This window comes from Culex quinquefasciatus, chromosome 3, assembly GCF_015732765.1.
Source record: "Culex quinquefasciatus strain JHB chromosome 3, VPISU_Cqui_1.0_pri_paternal, whole genome shotgun sequence".
NCBI classification, from domain to species: domain Eukaryota; kingdom Metazoa; phylum Arthropoda; class Insecta; order Diptera; family Culicidae; genus Culex; species Culex quinquefasciatus.
The window spans coordinates 127380703-127408068 of NC_051863.1; the positions used below are offsets into that span (position 1 = coordinate 127380703).

At 40.6% G+C, this 27366-nt stretch overlaps 3 protein-coding genes across 3 annotated transcripts; 2 read left to right on the forward strand and 1 right to left on the reverse strand.

The window, feature by feature from the left end:
- The first annotated feature begins 924 nt into the window (after nucleotides 1-924).
- On the forward strand, nucleotides 925-27366 carry LOC6038807. Its single transcript, XM_038261169.1, has 8 exons — nucleotides 925-1116; nucleotides 1241-2569; nucleotides 2632-2863; nucleotides 22346-22736; nucleotides 24579-25235; nucleotides 25303-25467; nucleotides 25535-26052; nucleotides 27025-27366. Exons 2-8 carry the CDS (start codon nucleotides 1257-1259, stop codon nucleotides 27238-27240), a joined length of 3492 nt encoding a protein of 1163 aa, XP_038117097.1. The 5' UTR covers nucleotides 925-1116; nucleotides 1241-1256; the 3' UTR covers nucleotides 27241-27366.
- LOC6038805 (death-associated inhibitor of apoptosis 1) lies at nucleotides 14004-14954 on the reverse strand. Its single transcript, XM_038259862.1, has 2 exons — nucleotides 14774-14954; nucleotides 14004-14710 (listed from the first exon to the last, which is right to left on the reverse strand). The coding sequence occupies exon 2, from the start codon at nucleotides 14603-14605 to the stop codon at nucleotides 14117-14119; it is 489 nt and encodes a 162-aa protein (XP_038115790.1). The 5' UTR covers nucleotides 14606-14710; nucleotides 14774-14954; the 3' UTR covers nucleotides 14004-14116.
- Nucleotides 21729-23262, forward strand: LOC6038806 (inhibitor of apoptosis protein). Its single transcript, XM_038259863.1, has 2 exons — nucleotides 21729-22817; nucleotides 23195-23262. Exon 1 carries the CDS (start codon nucleotides 22262-22264, stop codon nucleotides 22742-22744), a length of 483 nt encoding a protein of 160 aa, XP_038115791.1. The 5' UTR covers nucleotides 21729-22261; the 3' UTR covers nucleotides 22745-22817; nucleotides 23195-23262.

A 27366-nucleotide genomic window follows, 5' to 3' on the forward strand; every position in this document is an offset into this window, starting at 1 on the left:
TTACGGCATTGCTCTTACGGCCTTTCATTGCACGCGTTTAAATGGGACGAATGGCCGTAAGAGCAATGTCGTACCGCACCCTTCAAATCTTTCTCCAGACTTATGAATTGAATTATATTTTTTCCACTAGGCCTAGATTGCCTTATTCCGCCGATAGCTGTCAGCTATTCTGCATGATTTTCGCACGATTTGTCGGGCGTTACGCAAAACCTAACTAAAACAAGTTTGTCTGAACTGTTTGTAGACTGCACCACAAACACCTTTCTGCGACAGAGACTCAATTTTTCCAAGATAATTAATTCCAAGTGGGATGGCTTCATGGCTTTCTACCTAAGGTACTCGCGATTGAGTGTGTAGTAGTGCTGTTGTCAAAATCGTTATCTCTGACTCTCTCACTCCACTGACACTGACATTGTTTATGTTTTGGTTTTCCTGATATACAGCCTTGGAATGGCTTCGTGTTTTGACAGCTGTCTGTGTTCCAATTAGCGGATTGGCAATTGATAATTCACATGCAGTTCCAGTTCGTGGGTCTCGTGGCGCAGGGGTAGCGGCTTCGGCTGCCGATCCCGATGATGCTATGAGACGCGGGTTCGATTCCCGCCTTATCCACTGAGCTTCTATCGGATGGTGAAGTAAAACGTCGGTCCCGGTTTCTCCTGTCTCGTCAGAGGCGCTGGAGCAGAAATCCCACGTTAGAGGAAGGCCATGCCCCGGGGGGCGTAGTGCCAATAGTTTCGTTTTTTTCCATTCGAATTAACGAACTTCTTTTCGATCTTTTTGACAAGTATTAAAATTAAAATGTTTGAAAAGATACGAATACGAATAATCCGTCTGTAGTGTCTGTGCCCTTTATCTTTTCTCAAACGATTTATTTTTTCCGTGCACTCATACGAACTGTCAAAGTTTATTTTTATTTTTTACCTCGCGAACGAAAAAGAAAAGACAACAAAAACACCAAAAATTCCACAATCAGCAGAGCGCAGTTGAGTCAGTCCGGTCGGTTCGCGATTCAAGTGCAAATTTCTGTCGTAATCCTTCCCGGGAACAACCGCTGCAGCAAAGCTCATAAATCACAACAGTGTCTCATCGCAGGTGCTGCACATAATTGCACAGGTAAGCAGTTTTTCTTCTTTTTTTCGAGTGGAGCTAAATTTAGCACCAGAGTGCGATTTCTAATTATGGTAAAAAATAGGCTCAGAACAGGTAGATAGTTTAATTTTTCTCTCTTTTCTTACAGCGCAATTTCTCAGAACATGTCGGATAACGAGGAATCGTTCATTGTGCTGGGTTCTACCCCAACGCCGTCGATGGAGCAATATCTGGAGAGTGGCAGCAGTTTGGGGCAGCCCCAGTCGAAAAAGATGACGGAAAGCACCACGACCCAGATCAACTCCGGCAATTTTAGTCTAATACAGGCTGGTGAATCACTCAAACCGAAGTTCGACTCGCCAAAGTGCTCGATTTCGCAACAGGAAGCGTCGAACGGATCGTTCCGTCTCCCGTTATCCGGCGCGAGCAGCATGGCCAGTTCAGTGGGGGCACCACCAGGCGGTGCGAATCCGTTGGCCGCGAGCATCATTATGGGCGAGACCAAGTCCAGCCTGCTGCAGGCGTTTCCCAGCCTGATGCAATCGTCTTCGTCGATGCCGATCGATGAGGTGCAAGCTCTTCAGCACTTGCTGAACGAACATGGCCAAATGAAGGACAGCTTGCATAAGGCGAACGTGGCCATGCGGAAGAATTTTACCAACATACAGAAGTGGCAGGATGAGGTGAAGACAAAGTACGCCGAACAGGTCAGAACCATCGACGAGCAACGCGCCGCACTGGACGGATTGGAAGCGGAGAACAAAACGCTCAAGCAGGCCCTTCAACTGGCCGAAACACGCGCCACGGATCAGGCGAAGAAATTCCAGGAGGAGCGAATCGCCCTGCAGAAGTCGCTGGATGAGTCCAGGCAACAGGTCGAGGCAGAACGGCTGAACGCAACGGCCGAACTGGACGAACTGCGCAAAGCCGTTTCGGAGAAGCAGTCGATTCTGCAGAACATGGCCAAACAAATCGAGCGCCTCGAGTTGGAGAAGCAGGAGTTTGTGGTGGTTAGGGCCACAAAAGCGGGAGGAAATGATGTCGGTGCGGACGCAGACTACATCACCAAGGAGGAACACCAGCGTCAGTTGAAGGTGCTGCAGCGAGAGATGTCGGTCGTGGTGGCTAGGAATCTTGAGTTTGATGACATGAAAAATGTCTTCGTCGACGAAATCAACTGCTTGAAGGTTAACCTGTCCGCCGCCGAGGAACTGCACGCAAAGCACCGTACCGAGCTGGCCCGTCAGGCTCGAGACATTGAAACCAAGGACGTTTCGCTGGCGGAAAATATCCGCGAGCTAAAAACGCTTGCCGAACAGGTAGACGTGCTCACCGCACAACTGGACATCTACAAGGTCGACTTTGAGGCGGAACGTACCGCCCGCGCCGAGCTAGCCAGCGAGAAGGACCGCATACTGGCAGATTTGAAGCTGCTGCAGAAGCGCAACCAACAACTTATAGAAGAGGTCCAGAATGGGTTAGTTTGCGCTAATCTAATCCAATTAGACTTCTCTCTTAAACCAAACTTCCCTTTTTCAGAAGAGTCGCCCAGGAGAACGCAACCAAGGCGGCCAACGAGGCGCTGGACAAACGCGTTCCGGAACCACCGACCGAAACGCCTGGACCGAGCCGAGTTGGAGCGAATCCACCGCAGCCGGATCCAGAAGAGCAAGAGTTTGTCCCGTCGATCCTGCACTGTCCGCTGTGTAACAATGCGTATCGCGATCTGACCACCCTGCAGAACCACGTCGAGGATTGCGTTGGTGTCGAGTAAATGTGGGCTCTCACCGAGGTAGGAAGTAGGTTTGCCATAGTAGATGTGTTACGCGTCCCGGCGCGAAGGGCCTTTGGGGCGCATATTTTTATCCTTACGGACTGAGCAATGAATTGTTTGATGAGAGCAGGAATGAGTGAAGTTGAGACGACTTGACATATATAAAATGTTACATGAAGTAAAAACTTTACTTGCTGTTTGTGTATTGTAGCCAACCCTTAACCATGAGAAATTCAATAAATACAGTATTCGCCTATTTAGTAGTTTTTTTTTATTTCCATCTCAAATCTTACAACTAGGTATCCAAGGAGTTCTCTTATGATCCAGAACATCACAAAAAGTTTTTTTTTCAATAGCTTTTCTGCTAATTATGCCCAATCCTTTGCCACACACACAATTGTTTCAGATACTGCAACGCAAAGTTGCACTATTTTACAAAAATTGAATCCAGATGTTTAAACATGGAGGATGTTACGAATAGTAATGGCGTTACGCACGCCAGAAATGTCAACGTCGGCAATGAGCAATTCCATCTCGTATCAGGAATTTTTATGGTAATCTTGTACCCGACCCTCTCCAATTTCAATGTAGCTTTGTAGACATTATATCCAGGTTTTTAAGCGAAGATGGCGTTCGAATGGTGAACGCCCGAAATGTCAAAATCGCGCAGTAGCACCAACATTAGAAAACAATGTGGCTGTCATGCCATGGCACACTTGTTCCGTAATGTTGGTACCACTGCGCGATTTTGACATTTCGGGCGTTCACCATTCGAACGCCATCTTCGCTTAAAAACCTCGATAAGACATTTTGTGTACAGTATGTAAAAAAAGTATTTACACCCCTTGGGCACTATGCACATTTTGTGATGAAACATGTAAAAAATTTAAAGTTTGACAGGAACCTAGTACTACGTTTTGTTCAGAAACTCATGCCAAACATTTTGCTACAAAAAGCTCATGAAAAGATGATTTCTATGAAAAGTTATATAACAAATACTATTACAAAAATAAAAAAGGTGCAAAAAAAGTTTGTACACCTTTCGAAAAATTAACATAAATAATGTTATTTGTTGACAAATCACCATAAATCCAGTCTCCCAACTCCAAATAGGCATCCTTGACTGATTAAAAAAATAATTTGGATTGAATAATAAGTTTACTAACTACTTAGTATAAAAGTTTATTTAACTCTGGAAATTTTATATAAAACTTATCTAAACTTAATTTTGCAAACTTTTAATTCAACTAAATGTCAATATATTACCATAGTATTGCTAAATAAACATACTGTATATGGAGCCAATTGCATTCGAAAATGACATTTGAGAAGGGCGTATGTTATTTAAATATTTTTTATTTTATTACTTAAAAATTACTGTATCTCAAAGCCGTTGCATCGTATTAAAAAGTGGTCAAAGACAAACTTGTAGAAAATTGGACGGGATTTCTGAAAAAATACACTAAAAAAACAGGCCGCTTTAATGAGATTTTTAAGTTTTTATGTTAAAAAGTTTATTTGTAAGGTGAAGTCACGATTTTTTTCGTTCAAAATTTGTGTAGAAATAGCCTAAGTACACTCAAACCCCGATGGTTTGACACAAACTGTTGTCAGACGAACGGGGTCACTTTTTAGTTTGACACCCCTTTTACACGGAGTTCACGCACACTACCAAACGTGTGTTTTGATAGTGTGCGTGAGCGCCGTGTAAAAAGTGACAGTTCGTCACTTTTTAGTTTGACTTTGACCAACCAACGGGGTACAAACTAAAAAAGTGTCCAACGAAAAAGTGACCAACCATCGGGGTTTGAGTGTAGTTGCTGAAACTTTTATAATTAATCAAAGTATCATTTCAACTTAACATCCGTGTTAGAGCGACATTTTAAAAAATAGTTTGAGAACAAAATTACCTAGAAAACAATTTTGAACAATTTGGTTAATTAGGTTCATAAAAAAAAACTAGAAAAAAAATCATTTCCAGTATACTTAACCGCAGTGCAATTTTTTTTTCTTGTAAATATCATATACCTACATAAAATGAAGATCTGAAAGAAACATTTTGAGAAATTGAATATTATTCTGATTTTCATGTTTTCATGTAAAACCCAGAAGATGAATACCATTAAACTGGGTTCATTTCTGTAAGAGCAATGTCGTACCGCCCCTTTCAAATGTTGCTCTGGATTAATATTTATAAAACATGTACAGTGGACTCTCTGGCTGTCGATCTTCTCGATATCAATATTGCTCCATCTATCGATGAATTCTTCAGTCCCTTCAAACTGCATGCGTCGATTGGCTTTATTCCTCGATATTTTCTCTTGCTTGAAGGATCTCTTCCTCGACGGTCCCTTGGATTTTGTTTGCTTTAAAAATCTCTTCCGGTTGTCAATATTGTCACTATCTCATGGCTTGCATAGACATTTTTCTTTGCGAAACGAAGCTTTGAAAGGTGTTTGACATTAGTTTGTTTTTGTTTGCTGGACGTTGCCATGATTCTATCCCATAGCTGGGTACCAAGAAAAACATATTTTCAATCGAGTCTTCATTTTGCACCGTTCTGTAAACTGATGATTCTCTTCCTCGACGGTCCCTTGGATATTGACAACCAGAGAGTCGACTGTAGTAAGTTAGTATACGAAATGTTCATGACATGTTTTCCTAGAAAGTTTTGTTATGCGATTATTAAAAGCATAACATTTAATCGTTAGTGTTTCGAACAAATTTAAGATTGAACGTCCGTTGAAGATGTGCTTCATTATCAGCTCACTGAGAGCTTGGAATTGATCTGCCTTGTTACGGCAGGCACGAAAACGCGTAAGCATCCCGCCAGCAAGAGCGAAAAATTCGGCAAGTGTGAAGAGATCATCACCGGTAACGTCTGCTTGTCCCGGTAGAGTACCGCTCAGCCACTGCCACGGAAATTCGCCGTGTGGTTTCAACTTTATTATTTTTTAAAATTAATTTCAAAGTTCAATGACCCCTTCAGGAGGTTCAGTTGTATAGCTTAGTTTTAAGATTTATCTTCCAAATAAGGGGCCATCCATAAAACGCGTGAACACCTTCAGGTTCACATTTTCAGCACTTGTATCAAAAAGTAATACTTTTTGTCCCTTTTTATTTTGAGCTGGTCAAACACACGAAAAACCCAATTCTATTCGTGCACAACCAGTGACCCCGTCACCCTAAGGTGTCCACGTGGTTTATGGATGGTCCCTTACCTAATTTAAATAAATATTCGAAAATAGCAAATTTTTGGAATACTCAAGCAAAGCCAAAGGATTACATTTGGATCCGATCGGAGCAATTTCGAGTTTTGTTTTATTTAGCTTTTAAATTGAACATAATTATCTTCTACACGGAGAAATGTGCGTTCCCAAAGTCGTGGTACAGAATTTCATGAACACTTGTTCACGATTTTGGGGACTCTTTTTTCTCCGTGTAGTAAAGAAGAAACTTTCTAGCAATCAGGGATGGAATAATCGCGAAAAAATCACGCAAAAGAAAATCGCTCCCGAAATTCTTAAAGAAAATCAATCTGCTGATGATTTTTTGTGAATTTCTTTGTCAGCATCAATCAGTAATATTTATTTCACTTTGTTTACACACATTGCCCATCTACAAAATGTGACACGTCATTTTTCGACGTGTGACGTTACACTTGCAAGTGCAGTAGTGAAAAAGATGTTCTGCCGAATAATCAAGATGATGATATTTTTAGATTCTTTTTACCGATCTTTCGTGCGCGAGAGAGGAGAGCCATGCTCCATTCGGATTTTTTCTCTTGATGAACATCCAAAGATTTTCTTTTGATGATGATTATTCCATCGCTGCTAGCAATACATTGTAATAGGGCAAGCAAAACAATGTAAAAGGGTCGAAGCCGAAGTGTAAACAAAGAGTCTATCCTGCTCGTTCTTAAGAGCGAGTTTTTCACCGATGTGAAACAGGTCGTATCGAGGTGCTCCGATTTGGATGAAACTTTCAGGGTTTGTTTGGATATACATGAGATGAACTCATGCCAAATATGAGCCCTCTACGACAAAGGGAAGTGGGGTAAAACGGGCATTGAAGTTTGAGGTCCAAAACACATGAAAATTCTTAAAATTGCTCGCATTTCCGTAAAACTTCATCAATTCCAACTCTCTTAGATGCATTCGAATGGTCTTTTGAAGCCCTTCAAAATGTGCTATAGACATCCAGGATTGGTTTGACTTTTTCTCATAGCTTTTGCAAATTAGTGTTAAAAATGGATTTTTTTGAAACCTTAATAACTTTTGGCAACAGCCTCCAACACCCATACTCCCATAGGTCAAAAGTTAGGAAATTTCATGGACTATAAGCCTACGGTATTAACTTTTTGGCCAATCGCAGTTTTTGTCATAGTTTTACGATTTTTCTATAACAAACATTTTACAGCGTTAGTTTTTTGGCCTGTAGGCCTCCAAAGAGGCACTTTTTGGTCTCAATTTTGACATATTCGGAATCCTCAGAAAATTTTACATTAGATTGAGGTGTTAGAATTTTGAATTTGATTGGAAAAAATGCCATTTAAAATTAATTAAAATATTGTTTAGCATTTTGTCGAGTTAGGGGTAAAACAAGTTTTCGCCTACTTGTTACAGCATTTGACGTATTGATCATAGAGTAAATAAGATCTATTTCTTTTTTCAAAAATGTTTTATTTAATTATTTTTAAAATCAAAATTACAACTCCAATACTTCTAACTTACGTGAAATTGTCCGAAGATTCCGAATATGACAAAATTGAGACCAAAAAGTGCCTTTTTCTTGGCCTACAGGGCAAAAACTAACGTTGTAAAATGTTTGTTCTAGAAAAATCGTAAAACTATGAGAAATACTGCGATTGGCCAAAAAGTTAATACCATAGGCTTATAGTCCATGAAATTCCCTAACTTTTGACCTATGGGAGTATGGGTGTTGGAGGCTGTTGCCAAAAGTTATTAAGGTTTTGAAAAATCCATTTTTAACACTAATTTGCAAAAGCTATGAGAAAAGTCAAACCAATCCTGGATGTCTATAGCACATTTTGAAGGGCTTCAAAAGACCATTCGAATGCATCTAAGAGAGTTGGAATTGATGAAGTTTTACGGAAATGCGAGCAATTTTAAGAATTTTCATGTGTTTTGGACCTCAAACTTCAATGCCCGTTTTACCCCACTTCCCTTTGTCGTAGAGGGCTCATATTTGGCATGAGTTCATCTCATGTATAGACAAACAAACCCTGAAAGTTTCATCCAAATCGGAGCACCTCGATACGATCTCTAGAACAAACCGAGCAGAATCTATAAATACTGCCTCTTAATGTAAACATCAACTGACGTGAGCAGGACAGACTCTTTGTTTACACTTCGGCTTCGGCCCTTTTACATTGTTTTGCTTGCTCTGATGTCGCGGTTACAAAAAAATATCATGCAAAGTCAATTAACTGAATCATATTTTCCGTCGTAGTGCCTTCTTATCAGCGATAATGTAAAAAGAACATACCTGGATTTTTTCAATGGTCCTATAAGCTATAGTGTTTCATATGTTTATAGTACCTTTAAAAAATGTTACTTAATCCACCCTTAGGTGGTTGGTGCCTTCCTCAAATTTAAAGGGTGCTATCCAAAATAGTCACAAAAGGGCGGTGTTTATCAGTGTTATCAATTTGACTCATTATTCATACCTCTAGATTGGGTAATCAGATTTTCATATTGTAGGGCACTTATGTACTTAGAAATTATGATAGGGTAGTCAGATCTCCAATAAAATTTGTGCTTTTTATTACCTATCCAAAGATAGGTCACATGAAACATCCGGATAACGTTTTCATCAAAATATCTGAGATCTGGCCTTCAAAATGTGCATAAATAAAACTTAAGATCGAGTCCACGAGCAAAGCATACCCATCTCGCATCGGCCTTACCAATCTGCCTGAAATTTTCAGGGGTTGTTTGTACATATAAAACTAGCTTCTGGCCAAAATATGAGCACTCTAGGTCAACGGGAAGTGGGGCAAATCGGGACACAAGTTTGGTGGTTCAAAAAAGTCAAAATTCTTAAAAAGGCTATAACTTAGGCAAAAATCAATTTAATTTCCAAATTCAAAATGCATCTGAAAGGGCTTAGAAAATGCAACAAAATGCAGGAAAAAGCATCCCAATTGGTTGAATCTGAAGGGAGTTATTGGCATTTTAGTGGAAAAATAGCATAATTTTCAAACTCAAATAAAAAAATGTTCCATCCAGATATCAACTCGCTTCGATCTGCAGCTTGTAGGGGACATCTGGGACTACCATCTGAGACTGAGAACGCTTTGGGTAAGGCAGTTTAACATATTACTTTTAGTGATTTTTTGGGTTGTAAATTTTTGCTCGGAGGACCCCTTAGATCCCATTTTCTGGTGATTATTTTATCATATTCGTGTTCCTGAGACAATTTCACATAAGAAACATGCATAAAAATTGTTATTTTCATCAATTTTAACCATTTAAAAAATGAGAGTAAAAAAAATCTTCGATTCACATTTATTGAAAATCAAGTTCGTTTCCAAGGATACTAGATGACACCAGAAAAAGGCAGATTCTTAATTTTTTTTTTTACTTTTATTTTTTAAAGGGTCAAAATGGATGGAAATAAACTTTTTTGAGCATGTTTCTATCGTGAAATTGTCTCAGGAACACGAATATCATGAAATTATTACCGGAAAATTTGATCTAAAGGGTCCCCCGAGCAAAAATTTACAACCAAAAAAATCACTTAAAGAAAAAGTGTTTATTTAATACGTAAAACTGCCTTACCCAAAGCGTTCTCAGTCTCAGATGGTAGTCCCAGATGTCCCTTACAAGCTGCAGGTCGAAGCGAGTTGATATCTGGATGGAACATTTTTTTATTGTTTTTTTATTTGAGTTTGAAAATTTGCTATTTTTTCACTAAAATGCCAATAACTAAAAAAAAATTATACGTACATCCACACGCACAGACATTTGCTCAGAATTTGATTCGGAGTCGATATGTATAATACGTGAAGGTGGGTCTAAGAGGCCTATTTAAGAAGTTCATTTTTCGAGTGATTTTATAGCCTTTCCTCAGTGAGGTGAGGAAGGCAAGAGCGTCCAATTTCCCGGGGTTACAAAATTCCCGGGAAACGGGAAATTTTCAACAAATTTCCCGGGAAATCCCGGGAATTCCCGGGAAATTTGAAACTTATCAAAAAAAATCTGATCCTGGTTCTGATTAATATTTTACTACAAAATTGTATGGAATAGCTACTTAAATGGTCAAATTAAGTGTGAGGATCAATTAGTTCCTTGACTGCAACAAAACATACAATTTCAAGAAAATATTTAAATTTTCTAAATGTATAAGCTGTCTTTTAATTCGTTCAAAATATCAAACAAATATTGATTCGTGTTTTTAGTTAAGAAGTATGTATTATTTTTTCAATCACAGTGTTTGAACAGTGAGTAAAATTAATCAATGCTCAAAAACCATAAAATTGCTTTTAAATTTGTCTCTATGATGAGTTAGAGAAAATATGATAAAGAATAATAATGATAATTAAGCTGAAATGAAAAAAAAATAGTGCAGTAATTATGTTTATCATGGCAAAAAAATAAATAGAAAAAATGCAGAAAATCTGTTTTTCATGGCAAATATTTTTTCCATATCAAATCTTACCGGTTTGAGCCCATGAATAAATACACGCAGAAAAAAGTTTTGTAGAATCAGCCTGTACGAGGTTTGAATCAACAAAATTTCTGTTGAATATATTCAACGCCGATTTTGCGTCGAAACAAACCTTGATTTTATCGATTCCACAAAAGTCTTTTGTTGTTTTGAAAAAGCTGCTTTGACGTTTAGCGTTGATTCAACAAAAATTTTGATTTTCAAATCAACAAAACGTTTTGTTGATTCAAATATGCCTTATTTTTCTGCGTGTAGATAAGCATTGAATATTCCTCAAAAATCTGCTTTTACTTGAAATTTTTTTTTTATGCAATTCCAAGTTTTCAAATATTTTGAGCGAGTTTTTGAAATATGTTTGCCTTTTTCGGGCACCTTTTATATAATACGAAGTAGTTGTAAAGTTGTAATAGTTTAAGTTCATTCCACAATATCGTATTTTTTGTAGCCCAACAGATGAACCACAGAGTAACACAGAGCAAGCAGTCCGAAGAAATGTCATTTTATTTTTTGGCTCCATAAGGTTTGCTGGTAGCAGGCGTGCGATGTAGGGTAGGGTAGTCATCAATGAGACACTTTTGGTTTCCAACTTTCAAAGATTTTTCTCATTTTTTCATTAGCATGTTTTAATGAGCTTTTTGTTGCATTATCTTTCTTTTAATATGTTCTAACATTGACCAAAATATGAGATCGATCCGACATCTACAGCCAGAGTTATTCAACTGTCTCATTGTAGACGCACTTGGCAGGAACAATGAGACAGCTGGGGAGCAATGAGACACACTACGAAAATCAAGATTTTTCTAGTAAAACATCATGTTTTTGTATTATTTTATTGCAGGTAACTTGCCTTGAACATTTATGAGCAATTTTGCCAACATGCAACTTTAATTAACAAAAGTTATGCTAAAAAGTATTTGAATTTTGAAAAATCCGTATATTTATACCAAACAACTTTGTATTTTTGGTTAAATGAAGTTAAAACTCTATAAATATGCCAAAAATCACTTTTAATTCATGTTATGAAAGATTTCCATAGATTTTGAAAAGTTTAATGAAGAAAAATCAAAGTGTCTCATTGTTACCCATGGGCTGAAAAGAGTGGGGAACAATGAGACAGTCCTGGATACTGGGTATATTCTAAATTTTGGCCAAACCTAATGAAAGGAAATTGTAGCCCAACTCAATCCCTATTGAACGTCGAAAGAAATTTGAAGAAATATTAGTTTTGGTGTAAATGGCAGCCTACGATCGAAAAAGTAATTTTTGTCCATAATTTACTTTCACACCCCAGAATCAAACATTTATGAATAACTTTTCAAGGGAGCGTTCATAACCAAAGCAACTATTATGGCAGACGTGTATCCAGTAGACACACCTTTCCCCCAAATATGATCCTGATTGGTTGAAACTACGACTTGTGAGAGCCATTTTATCATTGTTCCCCATGTCTCATTGATGACTACTCTACCCTACCTGCGATGTACCACAAAGTGGAACCATAAATCTAATGGCAGTAGTGACTCTGTCTTACTCTGTGGATGAACTATTTCCAGTTGTGATTGCCTCACAAATTAATATCATCTGAAATAAACCTTGACATTTAATTTTGAGGCAAGTTCAATAAGAGTAGTTAATTGAATTCAATATAATAATATTAAATTCTTTCATTATTTTTTGTAAATTTGATAAAAATGTACCGAAAAGTATTGAAAATGTATATTTCCGCTTGAATTTCGGGAATTCCCGGGAAATTTACAAATTTCCCGGGAAACGGGAAATATATATTTTCGGGAAATCCCGGGAATTCCCGGGAATTTTTTTCCCGGGACGGGAAATTGGACGCTCTAGGCAAAACTCTAGATATGAGCAGATTGGCGTTGAATTATAGCTTCTTGAAATATTAAATTGTTCAAAGGAAACTAACCACGCAGTTTTCTCGTTTTTTTTTTGATAAATAAGTTGCATGCATGAATTGTATGCAAAAGTGACGAGTCGCCCTAACTCTCCATAGAAAGTTTGGAGAAAACCCATTCGGCCGAGCTGAATATTTTTGAAAAATTCAAGGTGCACGTGCTTCCCGTCGAGCGGGTCAGTGGCCGCAATAATAGTTAAGGTGGTTCATCTTACAAAAAAGCCAGCCGTTGAGTACCAATTCAGTCACAAACAGCATCAGTTGAATAGTTAAACATTCTATTTAAGTTTCATAACATTAATCATTTATTATCTTACCAAGCTCTGTAACAGTATTTCCTTATTAACTAAGTGTCTCACTTGAGGTCAGTGTTTATCTCTCTATCATTGCGTAGGGTTGGCGTGCATCAGCCTACGAGTCAAATCACACATAATCCAAGATGCTACCCTTATCGTTACCACTCTCTCGCGAAGCCGGCATTCTTATCTCAGATTCAATACCCGTACGGCTTCATCTCGCTAACGTACTATATTTCTGTTGATTTGTTGTTATTAACGCCATCTCAAAGGTGTGTTTGTGTGTGCACTGTTTACTCGCGTCGATTAGCACCAGCACGTTTCGTGTCATCTTCGTGGAAACACCAAACTCAACAAGGATGGCTGCAACGGCTGCTGTTGATGCTGCAGTTCGTCCTCGATGTCCACCAGCATGCGGGCTCGGGTCAGCTGGAGAACTAGCCGCAGGATGATGGCAACGACGATTACGGTCAGGATGAACCCGAACAGCATTAGAAAGTCCAGCGCGTTCAGGTCGGCGTCCTCGACTCGGCTGGACACCACCACGTCAAAGTCCGAATCGCCGGCCATGTTTTGACGGTTAACGGGTCTCGGGACGTCAGCAACTGCAGTCAGGACATCGCGTTGCGAGCTCAACTATTTCGCCAAATTTTGCACACTTTTTGAACCACTTTGAGCGTTTTGGTACAATTTGACTCAAAAGAAGAGCGCAAGACGTTGTCGTGGCCGGCTTTCTATTGTCGTCGGTCCGATTATTATTTATAGATTAAATTATCGCCTTTTATCTCGCACAGAAGTTACGTTCTCTCGTCAGAAGCTCACTCTCGAGAGTCCGTGTGTGTTACGCTCCTCAGAACGCTCTGTACCAACGTGGACGCGCAAGGATGACGAACGCCGGCGTAAGTCGAGTCGATTGCGACATCAGCGGGTAGAAGTGGTCACTTTACTATACAGTTTAATTAGCCTTGCACTAAGTAGGTATTAGAAGACTTGGGAGCGCGCGCGCTCGATTAGGACGGGGTTGTTTTCGCGCCAAAGGTAAACGACAATCTGAGGGTGGTGATTTGTTGGAGGAACTTTATTTTTTTCCTAAACACTTCAAACATGACACACACGGTTGACGAGCGGACAATTATGATTGATTAGCGACAATTTTAAGTCGGAACTGATAGCGAATATGGGACACTTGTCAATCGGATTCGAATGGCCATGTGAGATCTTTTGATAAATCAACTGGTTTCAATTAGCGAAGTCGTTTCAAACTTTTATTTCTTGTTATCTACGGTTCTAAAATACTAAAAAACAACTACAAACTATCCTAATGATCTGTTATCACTCAATCCACTCTAATCAGTTCAGTCCAGCCGGCGTCATCCACTCTTCCCACAGGCACAACGCGCAAGCCAACTTGTCCGCACAGGGAACCCAATCCCCACCGTCGTTCCTGTCCGCATCGAAGCACCACTTTGGTTCCGCCAAACTCGGCCGCCGTCCTCGACTTTCCGCGTACCGCTTACCCTTCATGTGGCTCAGATAGTCGCAACCGTCTTCCGGCACGTGCAAGGCATGCATCCACCAGGGACTCTCGCTCTGCTTCCACTCGGCCAACCGCAGCCCACAGTAGAAGCACGCGACCACGTCCCGGATGCCGGTGTAGAAGAATCCGGCTTCCGCCAGCAGGCTCACCTTGGGTCCACTCCACTGGGCCACGGCGTCGAAGGTCATCAAGCGGCTGCGAAGTCCGTTGTACTCTTGGAATCGGGCGTTGAACTTGAACCGACCAAAGTCCTGCTCCGATTCTTCCTCGTACGGACCGGCGTCGAACTCGATTTGGCTCATGGCGTCTCCGAAGCTACTTCCGCTGCTGATCGGTGTTTCACAAGCTCTGGTTGATAAGTGGCCTCCTTCCGATGGGTATCGGAATTTTTATAGAGGGGCAATATACTAAAAAAAAAACAATATCTGATAATGCAAACAAAAGCTCTGACTAAGTTGGGGAGTCTAGACCACTATCGAGCCTTTATTGTCTGTTCGGGTGCAGTTTGATGACTGCGGAGAATGTTCGGCCTTCAACTGCCGAAGCAGCTGATTTTTGCGTTGACTAATTGATTCGTTCGAATCTTATCAGAAGATTTGCCTCTGCGCCACGCTGGCTCGTCCGATTGGATAGCGAAACGACGTGTCTACACTTGTTGCTACTTGTTCAATCGTATACCCTATAGCTCTCATTCTGCGACATTGGAACTTTCATGTACATGTCCAAACACTAGTTTTGCAGTTGCGAATCTAAACAATACCATCTATGTTGCTTAATTTGCAAAGCGTGATCCTTACGAACAGAGGCGATTCCATCAGTCGCCAGTCAGTCTAAAAATTGTTATCGTGATGACGAGCTTTCGAAGAAGCAAGTGAATGGGGCACTAGGGTGACAATAAAAAAAACACATCAGGGATATCCCCTGGCTCGATTCTAATCTAATCTAATCAGACCCTAGCGCAGCCAATCTTTCGAAGGGATCCTGGAGAGTGCCTTAGGTTAGATGACGCCTAGCACTCTTATTGTCATTTATTAACATTTGTAGTGCGCCATTGCATCGGAATGCATTGAAACATCACAAGCGTTAAAGCGGCCAGGCCTACTGCGTAAAGCCGTATCGCAGAGAGGACTCGTAATTGGGTTGAGTTTGAGCACTGAGTGTTCGAACAACAACACAATTCTGAATCGACAGGGGAGGAAGAAGCGTGGGGACACACCACCATACGCTCCAAGATTTTGGTTGTATTCGTTGAGAGCACCATGCTAAGAAGGTTTGGTACTCCGGGACCCTCTGGGATGGGACATTGTATTTCCACGAATGCCCTGGACACTATTTGCCGTGGTTATTAGGATGTAACAAAAATGACTTTTTGGCGGGCATTCAAGGGTTTGTTCCGGTGGGCATACTAAGCTCAAATCCAAAATATGAGCTTGATTGGACGTAACAGGAGCTAGCGCTCCGCCCTTCAATTTTAAATGGGATTTAACCCGTAAAAAAAGATTTTTTCAAAAATGTCACTTTTTGAGGCATTTTGGCCACCAATGCGTTTACCAAAAACATCACTGGCGTGTAGGCCAGATCTTTGCGCATCTTTTGGTATATATAACATTGACATTTGGAGCACCCTGGAGCTCGGTACAGGCCTTCAAAGTTTGGCATTTTTTCGAAAAATCGGTCCCGGCAAAAAAGATATGCGTCGCGCCTCGCGACGCCCTAGACGCCATTTGATTTTGCCGGAGCCGATTTTTCGAAAAAATGCCAAACTTTGAAGGCCTGTACCGAGCTCCAGGGTGCTCCAAATGTCAATGTTATATATACCAAAAGATACGCAAAGATCTGGCCTACACGCCAGTGATGTTTTTGGTAAACGCATTGGTGGCCAAAATGCCTCAAAAAGTGACATTTTTGAAAAAATCTTTTTTTACGGGTTAAATCCCATTTAAAATTGAAGGGCGGAGCGCTAGCAGGGAGCAGATGGGCATCGAACTCAGAACCATTCGCTTATAAAGCGAACACCGTAACCAGTCAGCCGCTCCTATGATATCCCCTGGCTCGATTCTTTAGGCAAAAATCGGTTAAGGTTAAAGGGTCGCTTTTTAGCGTTGAAGTTTATATGGGGAAAATCCCGAAAATAAATGGGGAAATACATCGCTTCAGAATTTTGGCACCAGGTGGCGCAGGTCTCACCCAATTTTGTTCAAGTGTGAGATTCTTGTAGGAAATTCAATTCCCTACAACTTTGTCCAAGGGTGCAAAACGATCCGAGTTGATCCTGACTTTTGGTGTTTTTTTAGGAAAAAAGTATTTTCTTATGTGAGCGATTCTCTACGAAAGCGTTTAATTTTATTTTTTGTATTTTTTTACCCGGCTGAAACTTTTTTGGTGCTTTTGGTATGGTCAAGGAAGCCATTTTGAATCATTAATTTGTCTATATACTTTTCCGTACAAATTTGGTAGCTTTCCATACAAAAACCAAACATTCAATATTACGCCCTTCTGAAATATTAGTCTTGATTAAAAAACATAGAATAGTTTTTTTTAAGATGATCTGAAAATTTCACGAATGTTTCATATTTTAACATTGAAAATCGGACCATTAGTTGCTGAGATATCGACATTAGAAAATGGTGCGTTGTGTGGGTGAGACTAAGAAAACATCAATTTTCCTGTTTTTAAAATTTTGCATGACAATATCTCAGCAACTATAGGTCGTATCAACAAAGTTGAAAAAAGCAAAATAAAGAAAATTTTCAAATAGAAGTTTAATCAACTTGAAACAATCTAAAATGAAATTCCAATGTACAGCACCGCAAAAAATTTATTCTTCGCAAAAAAATAAATTTTCGTCAATACTTGATGTTTTGGAAACTAATTATGGCAAAAAAACTGAACAGTATAATGTATAATGCATTTTAAAACACTTTTTTTTTATTAAAATGTTGAAACGATGGCTTATAATTTAATTTTTTATATTTTTTATTTTTGCAACTTCCATTATCACACTCTTAAATTTACAAAATTCATGTTTTATTATTATTTTATTAAACTAACACCGCCGAAGAATAGCCCTGGATGTCCTAAACAACTCTCTCAAAGAAAGTATGGTGCTGAATTTTTTCTAACGAAAGTTATTGAACGCTCTGTACAGACATTTCCAAATATCGGTAAAAATCATACTTTTTGCCAACACTGCCATGTCAAGCGGAAATTTTTGAAAAATATTATTTATTCGAGTAATTGGGGTTAAACATAACTAAATAATGTCTTCTGAACTTTTCTTCATAACGATTTTACGTAAGTTTCATTCAAATATAAGAACATTCATGTTTGTTTTGAATTTTATGGTTCCTTTGGTAATGTTGGCAGAAAATGTGAGTTTCACTGATTAATTCAACACTATTTTTGAAAACTCTGTGTCTTTTTTGTGACGCACTGTAGCACCATACTTACTTCGGGAGAGCTATTCAGAACATCCAGGGCTATACTTCTACGGTGTTAGTTTAATAAAATAATAAAATATTAATTTTGTAAATTCAAAAAGGTGAAAATGCAAGTTTCCCCATATGTTTCCAAACTAAATTTGTTTGATTTGCGCCAATCGTGGACTTAACTAATCGCTTCCAAGTTTTGGTAGATTGTTTGGGACCCTAAAAAATACCCAAAAAATGTGTTGCTGATTGGATTTCTAACATTTTTAATTTTCCCATGTGGCACCCTGCGGGGCTCGGCCACACCAGTCCGCTGCAGTGTCCGTCACACCCGCCACTTGTACGTACACTTATCGGTTCTGCGTGCCCCCACTTCTGTGTTTGACCCTCGACTGACCCCTTGTGGATGTGTGTGTCTTATCCTCACAACCTGCCAAGATGTTGGCGCTTTAGGTGAGCACCACATCTCGTTTTCTCTAATAGATGTAAAATGTAGCCTTTTGTATTCAAATAACGATAACCTAACTAATATAAACTATTGGCTTGCTCTTGGCTACGAATTACAGAATATAAATGGTTTAACTATTATTAACTTCTAGCGATATCATAATGACCGTTCGCCTGAGATATAATCGAATAACAAAGTCGCAATGCTACTTCCTTAGGAGATGTATTATATGTAAATTGATGTTTTTGAAATATTTTTATTCAATAGTTTATTACCGTATGATACTTAGTCTCTGTTTTATAGAGTGATGGACAAGAATGTTTGATAGTCGTCCCGATGATGTTGCACCCTGAGCTGATCCCCTCAATTTTGACTGTTTTTATTTTGATTTTAGGGTTCTGGAGACTTTAAATATTTTAATTATTTATTTTGTCGGTAATTTATATTATTCCTTTTTTATGAGACCTATATAAACTCAGTTTTGATTTACGAAACATTTACTTTTTGCTAGGATCGCTGCTTGTTTTTTTTTGAGTTCGTGGCTCAGTTGACTGACAATCTTATAGACTCTGAGCTGTTTTTGTCTCTCTAAGCTCACATTTCCGTCTTTTTTTTCCAACGAGTTCCAAATGCCGACTTCTGAAGCTGAAGCTCGAAACTCAAAGTTTTGTTTTTATTTAACGAGCTCGAAGCTCAGACTCCTGAAGAGCTCAAAGCTCGGAGATTTTGTTTTCGACGGGCTCGGGGCCCAGACTCCTAAAGAGCTCGAAGGTCTGTTTTGTTTTTTCAACGAGCTCGTAGCTCAGAGTTTTTGTTTGTTTAGCGAGCTCGAAGCTCTATCCCGAGCTCGAAGCTCTATCCCGAGCTCGAAGCTCTATCCCGAGCTCGAAGCTCTATCCCGAGCTCGGAGCTCTATCCCGAGCTCGCAGCTCTATCCCGAGCTCGGAGCTCAACCCCGGGCTCGAAGCCCAATCCCGAGCTCGAAGCTCAATCCCGAGCTCGAAGCTCAATCCCGAGCTCAAGGCTCATTCCCGAGCTCGAAGCTCAATCCCGAGCTCGAAGCTCAACCCCGGGCTCGAAGCCCAATCCCGAGCTCGAAGCTCAATCCCGAGCTCGAAGCTCAATCCCGAGCTCAAGGCTCATTCCCGAGCTCGAAGCTCAACCCCGGGCTCGAAGCCCCAATCCTGAGCTCGAAGCTCCATCCCGGGCTCGAAGCCCAATCCCGGGCTCGTGGCCCAACCCCGGGCTCGAAGCCCCACCCGAGCTCGAAGCTCCATCCCGGGCTCAAAGCCCAATACCCGAGCTCGAAGCTCATGACATCTTTGATTTGGGATTCAGTTTCCTTCATTTCAACCAGGTGCAAATTTGTACCGATACTCTTTTGTTCTTCTCGGATTTTGTTATGTCATCATAATGCACATTTTGTCAAACGAGGAGATTGTTTCGGAACAGTTTTTACCGCTGCGATGGCAACCCTGTTAACCTGTCGTTTCGACCTCAATAGCCGAATCCCATTTGAAAACCGACCACAATAAATAAGATGCCATAATTTTTCCTCTTCCAACACGACTGCACAATTTTTTTATAACACGACTTTACTTTTTCTAATCTGGTGAATCCGGATAAACTTCCTGTCTGAGGCTGACGTCACTGCACTTTCGTTCGTTTAAATACTCCACCTGACTTTGAAACTATTTTGCTTCGCTAGCCTTTGCAGCTGGTGGAGAATAAACGGAACGAACTTACCGGTTGCGGGATCCATGCGAGGATCCCATCCTCGTCGCCATTTGTGGCACCCTGCGGGGCTCGGCCACACCGGTCCGCTGCAGTGTCCGTCACACCCGCCACTTGTACGTACACTTATCGGTTCTGCGTGCCCCCACTTCTGTGTTTGACCCTCGACTGACCCCTTGTGGATGTGTGTGTCTTATCCTCACAACCTGCCAAGATGTTGGCGCTTTAGGTGAGCACCACATCCCATATAACTCGATTCCACCTTAATGAAACAAGAAAACAAAGTTTGGAGAAAAACCATTCGGCTTAGTTTAAATATTTTTGAAAAACTCAAAGTGCACGTGTTTCTGGGGACCCAAAACTTCATGCTTCCCCTCGAGTTGAGCATGCGCAGAAATGTTGTTGGTCGGTGTAAATTATTAGGGGAAAAATAAATTTTAGCAGGATAGGTTACTAATGATTTTGTAGAAGATGTCAAGAATTAACCGTCTACAAACCAACCCCACCTCTTGGCGGGCTTCGATTTAAAAGTTTGGAAATAGTAGTTTATGTAACAAGTTGCAAAAAGAAGATTTTTTCAGCACGTGTCGTACATTTATCCAACGAAGATTACCGAGTTGGATAAATACGACGAGTACTGAAAAAAAAAAAACAAGTTTTGCAAAGAGTTCTATAGGTTTGTCAATAAATCGTTCAAATCAAAAAATGTTGAAAAGTATTAAGTTTCAAAACAAGTGCTGAAAAGTTCAACTTTTCAGCATCCATTTGAGTGCTGAAAAGTAGAACTTTTCAGTATTTATTTTGAAAAGTGTTGCTATTAAATTCTGTTATTTTTGGTACTGACAAGTAGGCTTTTTCGTCGTTCAAGAATGACAGGAAAAGTAAGTTGTTTCACGACGGAATTGCAAAAAACCTATGTTTAACTATTTTTTCATTTTCGTTTTACAGAGCATGGTGGGAAACGTGGCCTCAATCCAATCCAAGTCCGGTTTTGTGTGGAAAAAGGGTAGTGGCCAAACTAGTATAGCATACAAAATGAACACCACCGGAAGATATAGGGGTACGGGAGGGTGACGATTAAAGAAAATAAGTGTAGGTGTGAGTAGTAAGAACATGGATGACTTGAGCAGTAAGGTTAATCTAAGTTCAAAACTGAATAAAGGAAAGCTGAAATTACGATTCAAAATAAAAAGGCCCGGAAGAAATTAAATTAGTAGGTAATTAAATTAGAAAATTAAACTATTCGGAGATTTATACAAAGGGAACCTATGATGTATTCTAAATTTAAAGGAAATAAGAAAAAAAAATACTGGAAGACGTATGATGAAAACACACTTATCTAGGGAGCATTAATTCGGCCTTTTTCCCCATCCTGTCATGTTCATGAGTAGTCTTGTCGTACATTACAACACGCAGAAATATATTTTGTAGAATCAGCCTGTACGAGGTTTGATTCAACAAAATTTTTGTTGAATATAATCAACGCCGATTTTGCGTTGAAACAAACCTTGATTTTCTCAATTCCACAAAAAGCTTTTGTTTTTTTGAAAAAATTGTTTTGGCGTTTAGCGTTGATTCAACAAAAATCTTGATTTTCAAATCAACAAAACGTTTTGTTGATTCAAATATGCCTTATTTTTCTGCGTGAACTAAAAGCAGAACTGTCATGAAATAGTACACTTTTCCAATTCAACTAACCATCTAAGTCCTACTAACTTGAATCAACATCCTGAACTAAACTGTTTGAAAGTAATTTGAATCTCAACTCCCCGAAATTTTAATCCTGATGCCAAACAAGGTAAAGGACCTTATTGTTTACCAGACTTGCTGCTTCCAAAACCAACAAACAACCTGGCACACCATATCGAATCGAAACACTTTCCACTTCACGCAGCCATCTCAACTGTCCTTTCAAACAGAGCCGTATCAATCAGATGCTAGCCGGTCTCGAAAAACTTGACATCATGCCTGATGAAACCAAGCCGTAAGGTAAGAGAATGAGAAACTTGTGCGTCGAATTAAAAAAAAAAACATAGTGTTTGGGTATCGAAATTTGTTGATTATAGATCGAATTATTCTACAATCTACGACTAATCTTGTTTCAAAATCACCGTGATGATATCATTGTTTAATTAAAGACATTTGAGTCATCAAGTAGCAACACTGTGTAATCGCGTATTTGTTTGCGTATTCCTATCCAACCGACCGAGAGATAAGATTTAGCGTAGCATTGGTTGCAGACATTGAGAGTCAAAATTTCTTAGCAGTCAACAAACTGTAGCCGAAACAACAAGTTACCGGTTTGAGAGTGGAGTACTACATATTCGCGATAATAACTTCAAAACGCGATGAGTCAATACGAATCCGACGACGACAAAGAATCGGAGCAGGACTTTGATCCTCACTTTGATCGTTCAAAACTTCACGCCCAGTTCCAGCAGTTCAACGGAATTCGTAGCCGCATGTCGTCCTTCGATACAATATCCGAGTGGCTCGGACCCAAGGTGACTCTGATGGCGGAGGCCGGATTCTTCCACACCGGATTCCGGGATATGGTCCAGTGTTTCTACTGTGGGCTTCGGATGGGCGCGTGGCATCAGCACGAAAATGCCTGGTTTTTGCACACCGTGTATTTGCACGACAGGAGCTGTGACTATCTGAACCACATGATGGGCAAACGATACCTTAGTTACGTGAAAAAATGGAAACGCAGACCGAGTTTGGTGGAACGAAGGTGGTGCTTTGACGCGGAACGGAACGGCGTCGACGATTGGGTTCCCTGTGCGGACAAGGTGGGCTGTGCGCTGTGCCAGTGGGAGGAGAGTGGATGACGCTGGTAGGGCTGAATTGATAAGATGTTATTTAGGCGTTAGTGCCATGAGATAACGGTAATAACCTAAAAATTACTGTACAGTAGTTGTTCGGTAACTGGGCGTTGTTGAACTGGGCTGATTTTTAACTGGGCGCTCGATAACTGAGCCGTAGCCCAGTTAAAAAGCAGACAAATGTCAAAAAACCAAAACAAACCAAAATGACCGGAGGGTTAATGGATGCAAAAATAATATTCAATAAATAAGTTTTTTCAAACTTTTGTTTAATTTCAAGTTACAATTAAAGAAATATGAAAAGTTAGCATTGTAAAAAATTTGAGTAACTTTTATTTTTATACTTCATCTGGAAAATATTATGCATCGGTGGTCTCCTTGTTATGTTTTGTTCAGCCCAGTCAACGAGCAACATTCGGTGACTGGGCTACGTTCTCAGCCCAGTTACCGAACAACTACTGTATTTTGTTTTGGATATTTATGTAGTATTTTGTTGCGAGTGTAATTAAAATGTAGGTATCTTATCAAAATTGTTTTGATTTATCTTCGAAATTCTTTCAACTGATTAAATATTTTGTACGATAACGAATTATCTGATTGTTCAATGTCTCAAAAACCAAAAATAATCAATCAATCCAGTTGTACGATTCCTCTCGACGGTAAGCTTTACGCAGTAGGCCTGACCGCTCCATCGATTGTGATGTTTCAATGCATTACAATGCACAGTGGTCCAGATCGCAAAATTAAGTGGAAAATGGATTTTCCTAAAAATGGTGACGTTTTGGAGCTCTGGTGTCTTCAGAAGAGTTGTTGCAAATGGAAAGGGGCAACTTTTGGTTTGGTTGAAAATTAGGGTGGTTCACGATTAGGGTGATTTTGAAAATCTAACTTTACAGGATTTTTTTTTTGGGAATTTTGTTGTCTTCTAGAAAGTTGGGCTTGCCAATCCAAGCAACTTTGTCGAAAACACCAAAATTTTATCTCTTAATTTTTTACTTTTTTATCTCGCCTTTTATGACCAAATTTATAGAAAGCATCTGAGCAAACCTTGACATGTCATTTTGGACAAGGGTCAAAAGTTACAGCCATTTTTAGGTAAACAAGTATAAAACTTAAATATCTCGAAAAGGCGCAAGCCAAATTTTAAGCATCAGGATGCATTTGAAAGATGAGATCTAGGAGATCACTACAAACGCTGAAAAAATCTCATGGGTGTTTTTCTTTAAACTCAAGTTATCTTCATTTGAAAAAGTCTATTTTTCAAGGGAAAACCTTATGGGACCACCCTAACGAAATTCGAAAATTGTTTAAATACATGTTTTTCCATGTAATTTTGCCCGCTGAATCTGAATTTGCCCTCAGAATTGAGCCAAAGTGTCGAAAAATCGAATTTTTGGTCATAATTTGGGTTTATATGATAATTTTACAAGGAAACCCAAAATATGACCAAAAATTCGAAAATACAATTTCTCATTCTTTTGCAACCACCCTGCACAATTCCTCGCGCTCTCGCGCTGGTGAGTCACCTGTTTGCCGTACTAGCATTATGCATTTCTTATACGCCAGCCCGGCAGTCACGTGCGTTCTCGCATGCTTTCGCGCTTCGTCCTTCCTTGCGTTTCAGAGCGGAAACTCCGCTCATTCTCCCACTCGAGTCCTTCACCGAGAGAGAGAGAGTGACTGACTGAATTTTGATTAGGAAAAAGTTTTGGTTGATTCATTCTTCTCGTTTTTTTCTTCTGTTGTGTACCAACAAAAGTTGCGCTGATAAGGGGTGGGGTTCCGCCTGATTGAAGACTTTAAATTCTAGCTAGAATAATCAGCATCAGTTTTGGTTGAGGGTTGGAACAACTTGGAAGAGCGATGCAGACCGTGCAGAGTTTAAAGGACGGAATCTGGAACCTACCGAACACGGTTACCAATCTGCTCGGGAGTCGGGAGGACGGCGGCATCGCCGCTGATGACCACAACAATAACGCTTCGACGGCGCCTGATGACGGTGAAGATAGGAAGAATGACGATGACGAGGGTGACAGCGTTAGTGATGATAATGGAGCAGCGGTTGCAGCGATCGAGGAGCAAGATATTGGTGCGGAATCGATGGCCAATTCGTTGATGTCCGTGGAAGAGGACATTCTGGACCGGTCGCACGCGATTCCATTCGGATTGATTCGGGAACAGTGGCAGCTGGTGCTGGATTGGGACGCGTCGATTCCGGAAATGGAGGATGCTATTGGGAAGTGCAAGGATCTGGTTCTGCGCTGTGAGGACAACTCCGAGGAGAAAAAGTGGCTGGTGCGACATCTGATTGAGCTGCGCTACCGGCTGCGAGAGCTGCAGGACGTGGACAGCGATCCGGATGCACTTCCACCGGAGACTAAGGTCATTCTTGGGCATCACTTTGTCGCGAATCGGAACAATCCGAAGTACAAGGTTCACTGCGATCACTGTTCTGGGATTATTTGGAACGTGGTTCAGGCCTCTTACATCTGTGCCGGTAAGAATAGCTCGAATGTTTTAGCTGATAACGCCTTTAAAAAAAATCTTCCTCTACATCGTTTCAGATTGTTCCTTCGCGGTCCACCACAAGTGCATACGCAACGTGATAAGGATTTGTGCCCACGTAATCACCACCGAACGTAACCTGCCCATCGAGTGTATCTGTCCAGAGATTGGCCTGGCCTTCCAGAAGTACACCTGCGCCGAGTGCGGCTGCCAGCTTAGCTGCAGTGAGTCAAGTTCAAGACTTAGTGTTTCATTTCCATTACATAATTTCATCCAACACCTCTTCCGCAGACATCTCAACCGCCGTCACCTGCTTCGGGCTCGAACTCAAGGCGGAAAAGTTCAACGCGGTCGTCCCGCGCCTCTGCGACTACTCCGGCTTGTACTACTGCACGGCATGCCACTGGAACGACACCTCCATCATCCCGGCCCGTGTCGTCAACAACTGGGACTTTGTCCCGCGGAAAGTCGGTCGCGCCTCCCTACAACAGATTCGTCTCCTGTACGAGCGGCCGCTCATTAATCTGGAGGCGCGCAATCCCCGACTGTTTCACTTTATAGCCGGCCTTGGTGTGGTCAAACGGCTGCGCACTAAACTGACCCAGATGAAGCGTTACCTGGCGGTGTGCAGGCTGGCCGAGGAACACCGGCTGGTGCGGGATACCATTGGTGGGGGGTCGAGACGTCATCTGATGCAGTCCGTCGATATGTACAGTGTGGCCGATCTGGTCGGGGTGGAGAACGGAACGCTGCCGGAGTTTTTGCGCAAGGCGCACGACGCCTTCGAGCGGCACATTCGGAACTGTGTGGTGAGTGTCGGGTCCAATCCAATACCCGCTGGCCGGCAGCGAAATTATGGGAAAGTTTGTATCAGAATATGTTTATGCTGATATGAACAACATATCTCAGTACCGGGTAGTAAGTGGTGACAGCTCTCGCGCTGCTTCCAATTACTTATTTCAGAATGGCATAGATCCTGGCGGCCCAATTGCGAGGTCATTAGGCATTGTCTGGCCCCGCCTAAACATAGCTGACTCAAGCTGGTTTCAAAAACAACCAAAAACAAATTGCTTATTGAACCTTTTAAAAAATCCAGATATTTTCAAAATTTTTAGGGCAAATTTATAGGAAATTTTGAAAAAAAAAATTCTGGAATAAATTATGAAATACTTAACTAAACTAAATAATTTTGAAAGGGACTTATGGGACTTCAAGAAGGTTCAAATGCAGAAAAACTGCCAAGGTTGGTTCAGCCAGTCCCTAGATGATCGAGTGCAAATTTTCACATAAACGTCTTTCCCTAAACACAAAAGTGGTTAATTTGACCAAAAGCCTCTAAAAAAATTCAATAATTTTTGTGCTCAAACTCAATATTCTTCTAAGAGTCAGTTTTTTATTCAATACTCTTTGGCTTTGCGGTTAACTTTATGTAGTTAGCCTGGCTACAGAGTAACAACTGTGGTAACACAGAGTTAACCCTGCCTCTTAATTTTTGGTTGACCGTACATTGCCTGCTACCAGCAAACCTTTTGAAGCCAAAAAATTAAATGCCTTTTCTTAGGGCAGTTCATTCTGAGTTGTGGCCTGGAAATTTAACAAAGGACGTTGGGAGTGGTCGATCCAGCATTTTCCAAGAAGAAATTGGACTTTAAATTAAAATTAACTTTTAAATGTTTGAAAATAGTTTTAAAATATTTATCTCCTGGAAAATTTGTCAACACGGGTAAAATGTTTTCTTTGGCTAACACAAAATTCCTTTCATTCTCATCCATTTTCTCAAGATTTGCTCCGGCAAGGCGTATTTTTGCGAAGTCTGCAGCAACGACGAGTTCCTGTTTCCGTTCGATGACGGGGCCATTGCGTGCACCCGCTGCAACTCGGTTTCGCACAGGGCGTGCTACGCGCGCAGTAATCGAAGTTGCCTCAAGTGTGCCCGGTTGCGCGTACGCGAGCAGCAAATGCGGAATGAAATTTTGGACGCCGCCAACGGGAATTAGGATGTCCTAGGGCAATGTGGTGCAGGCTTTATAGGAAAGATGCTACCTTTCCTGCTTATGCTTAACAAATTGGGCGTGTCATCGTAATGAATGCTGCTTTTCGGCTTTTAATAGTTTGTAAATCAA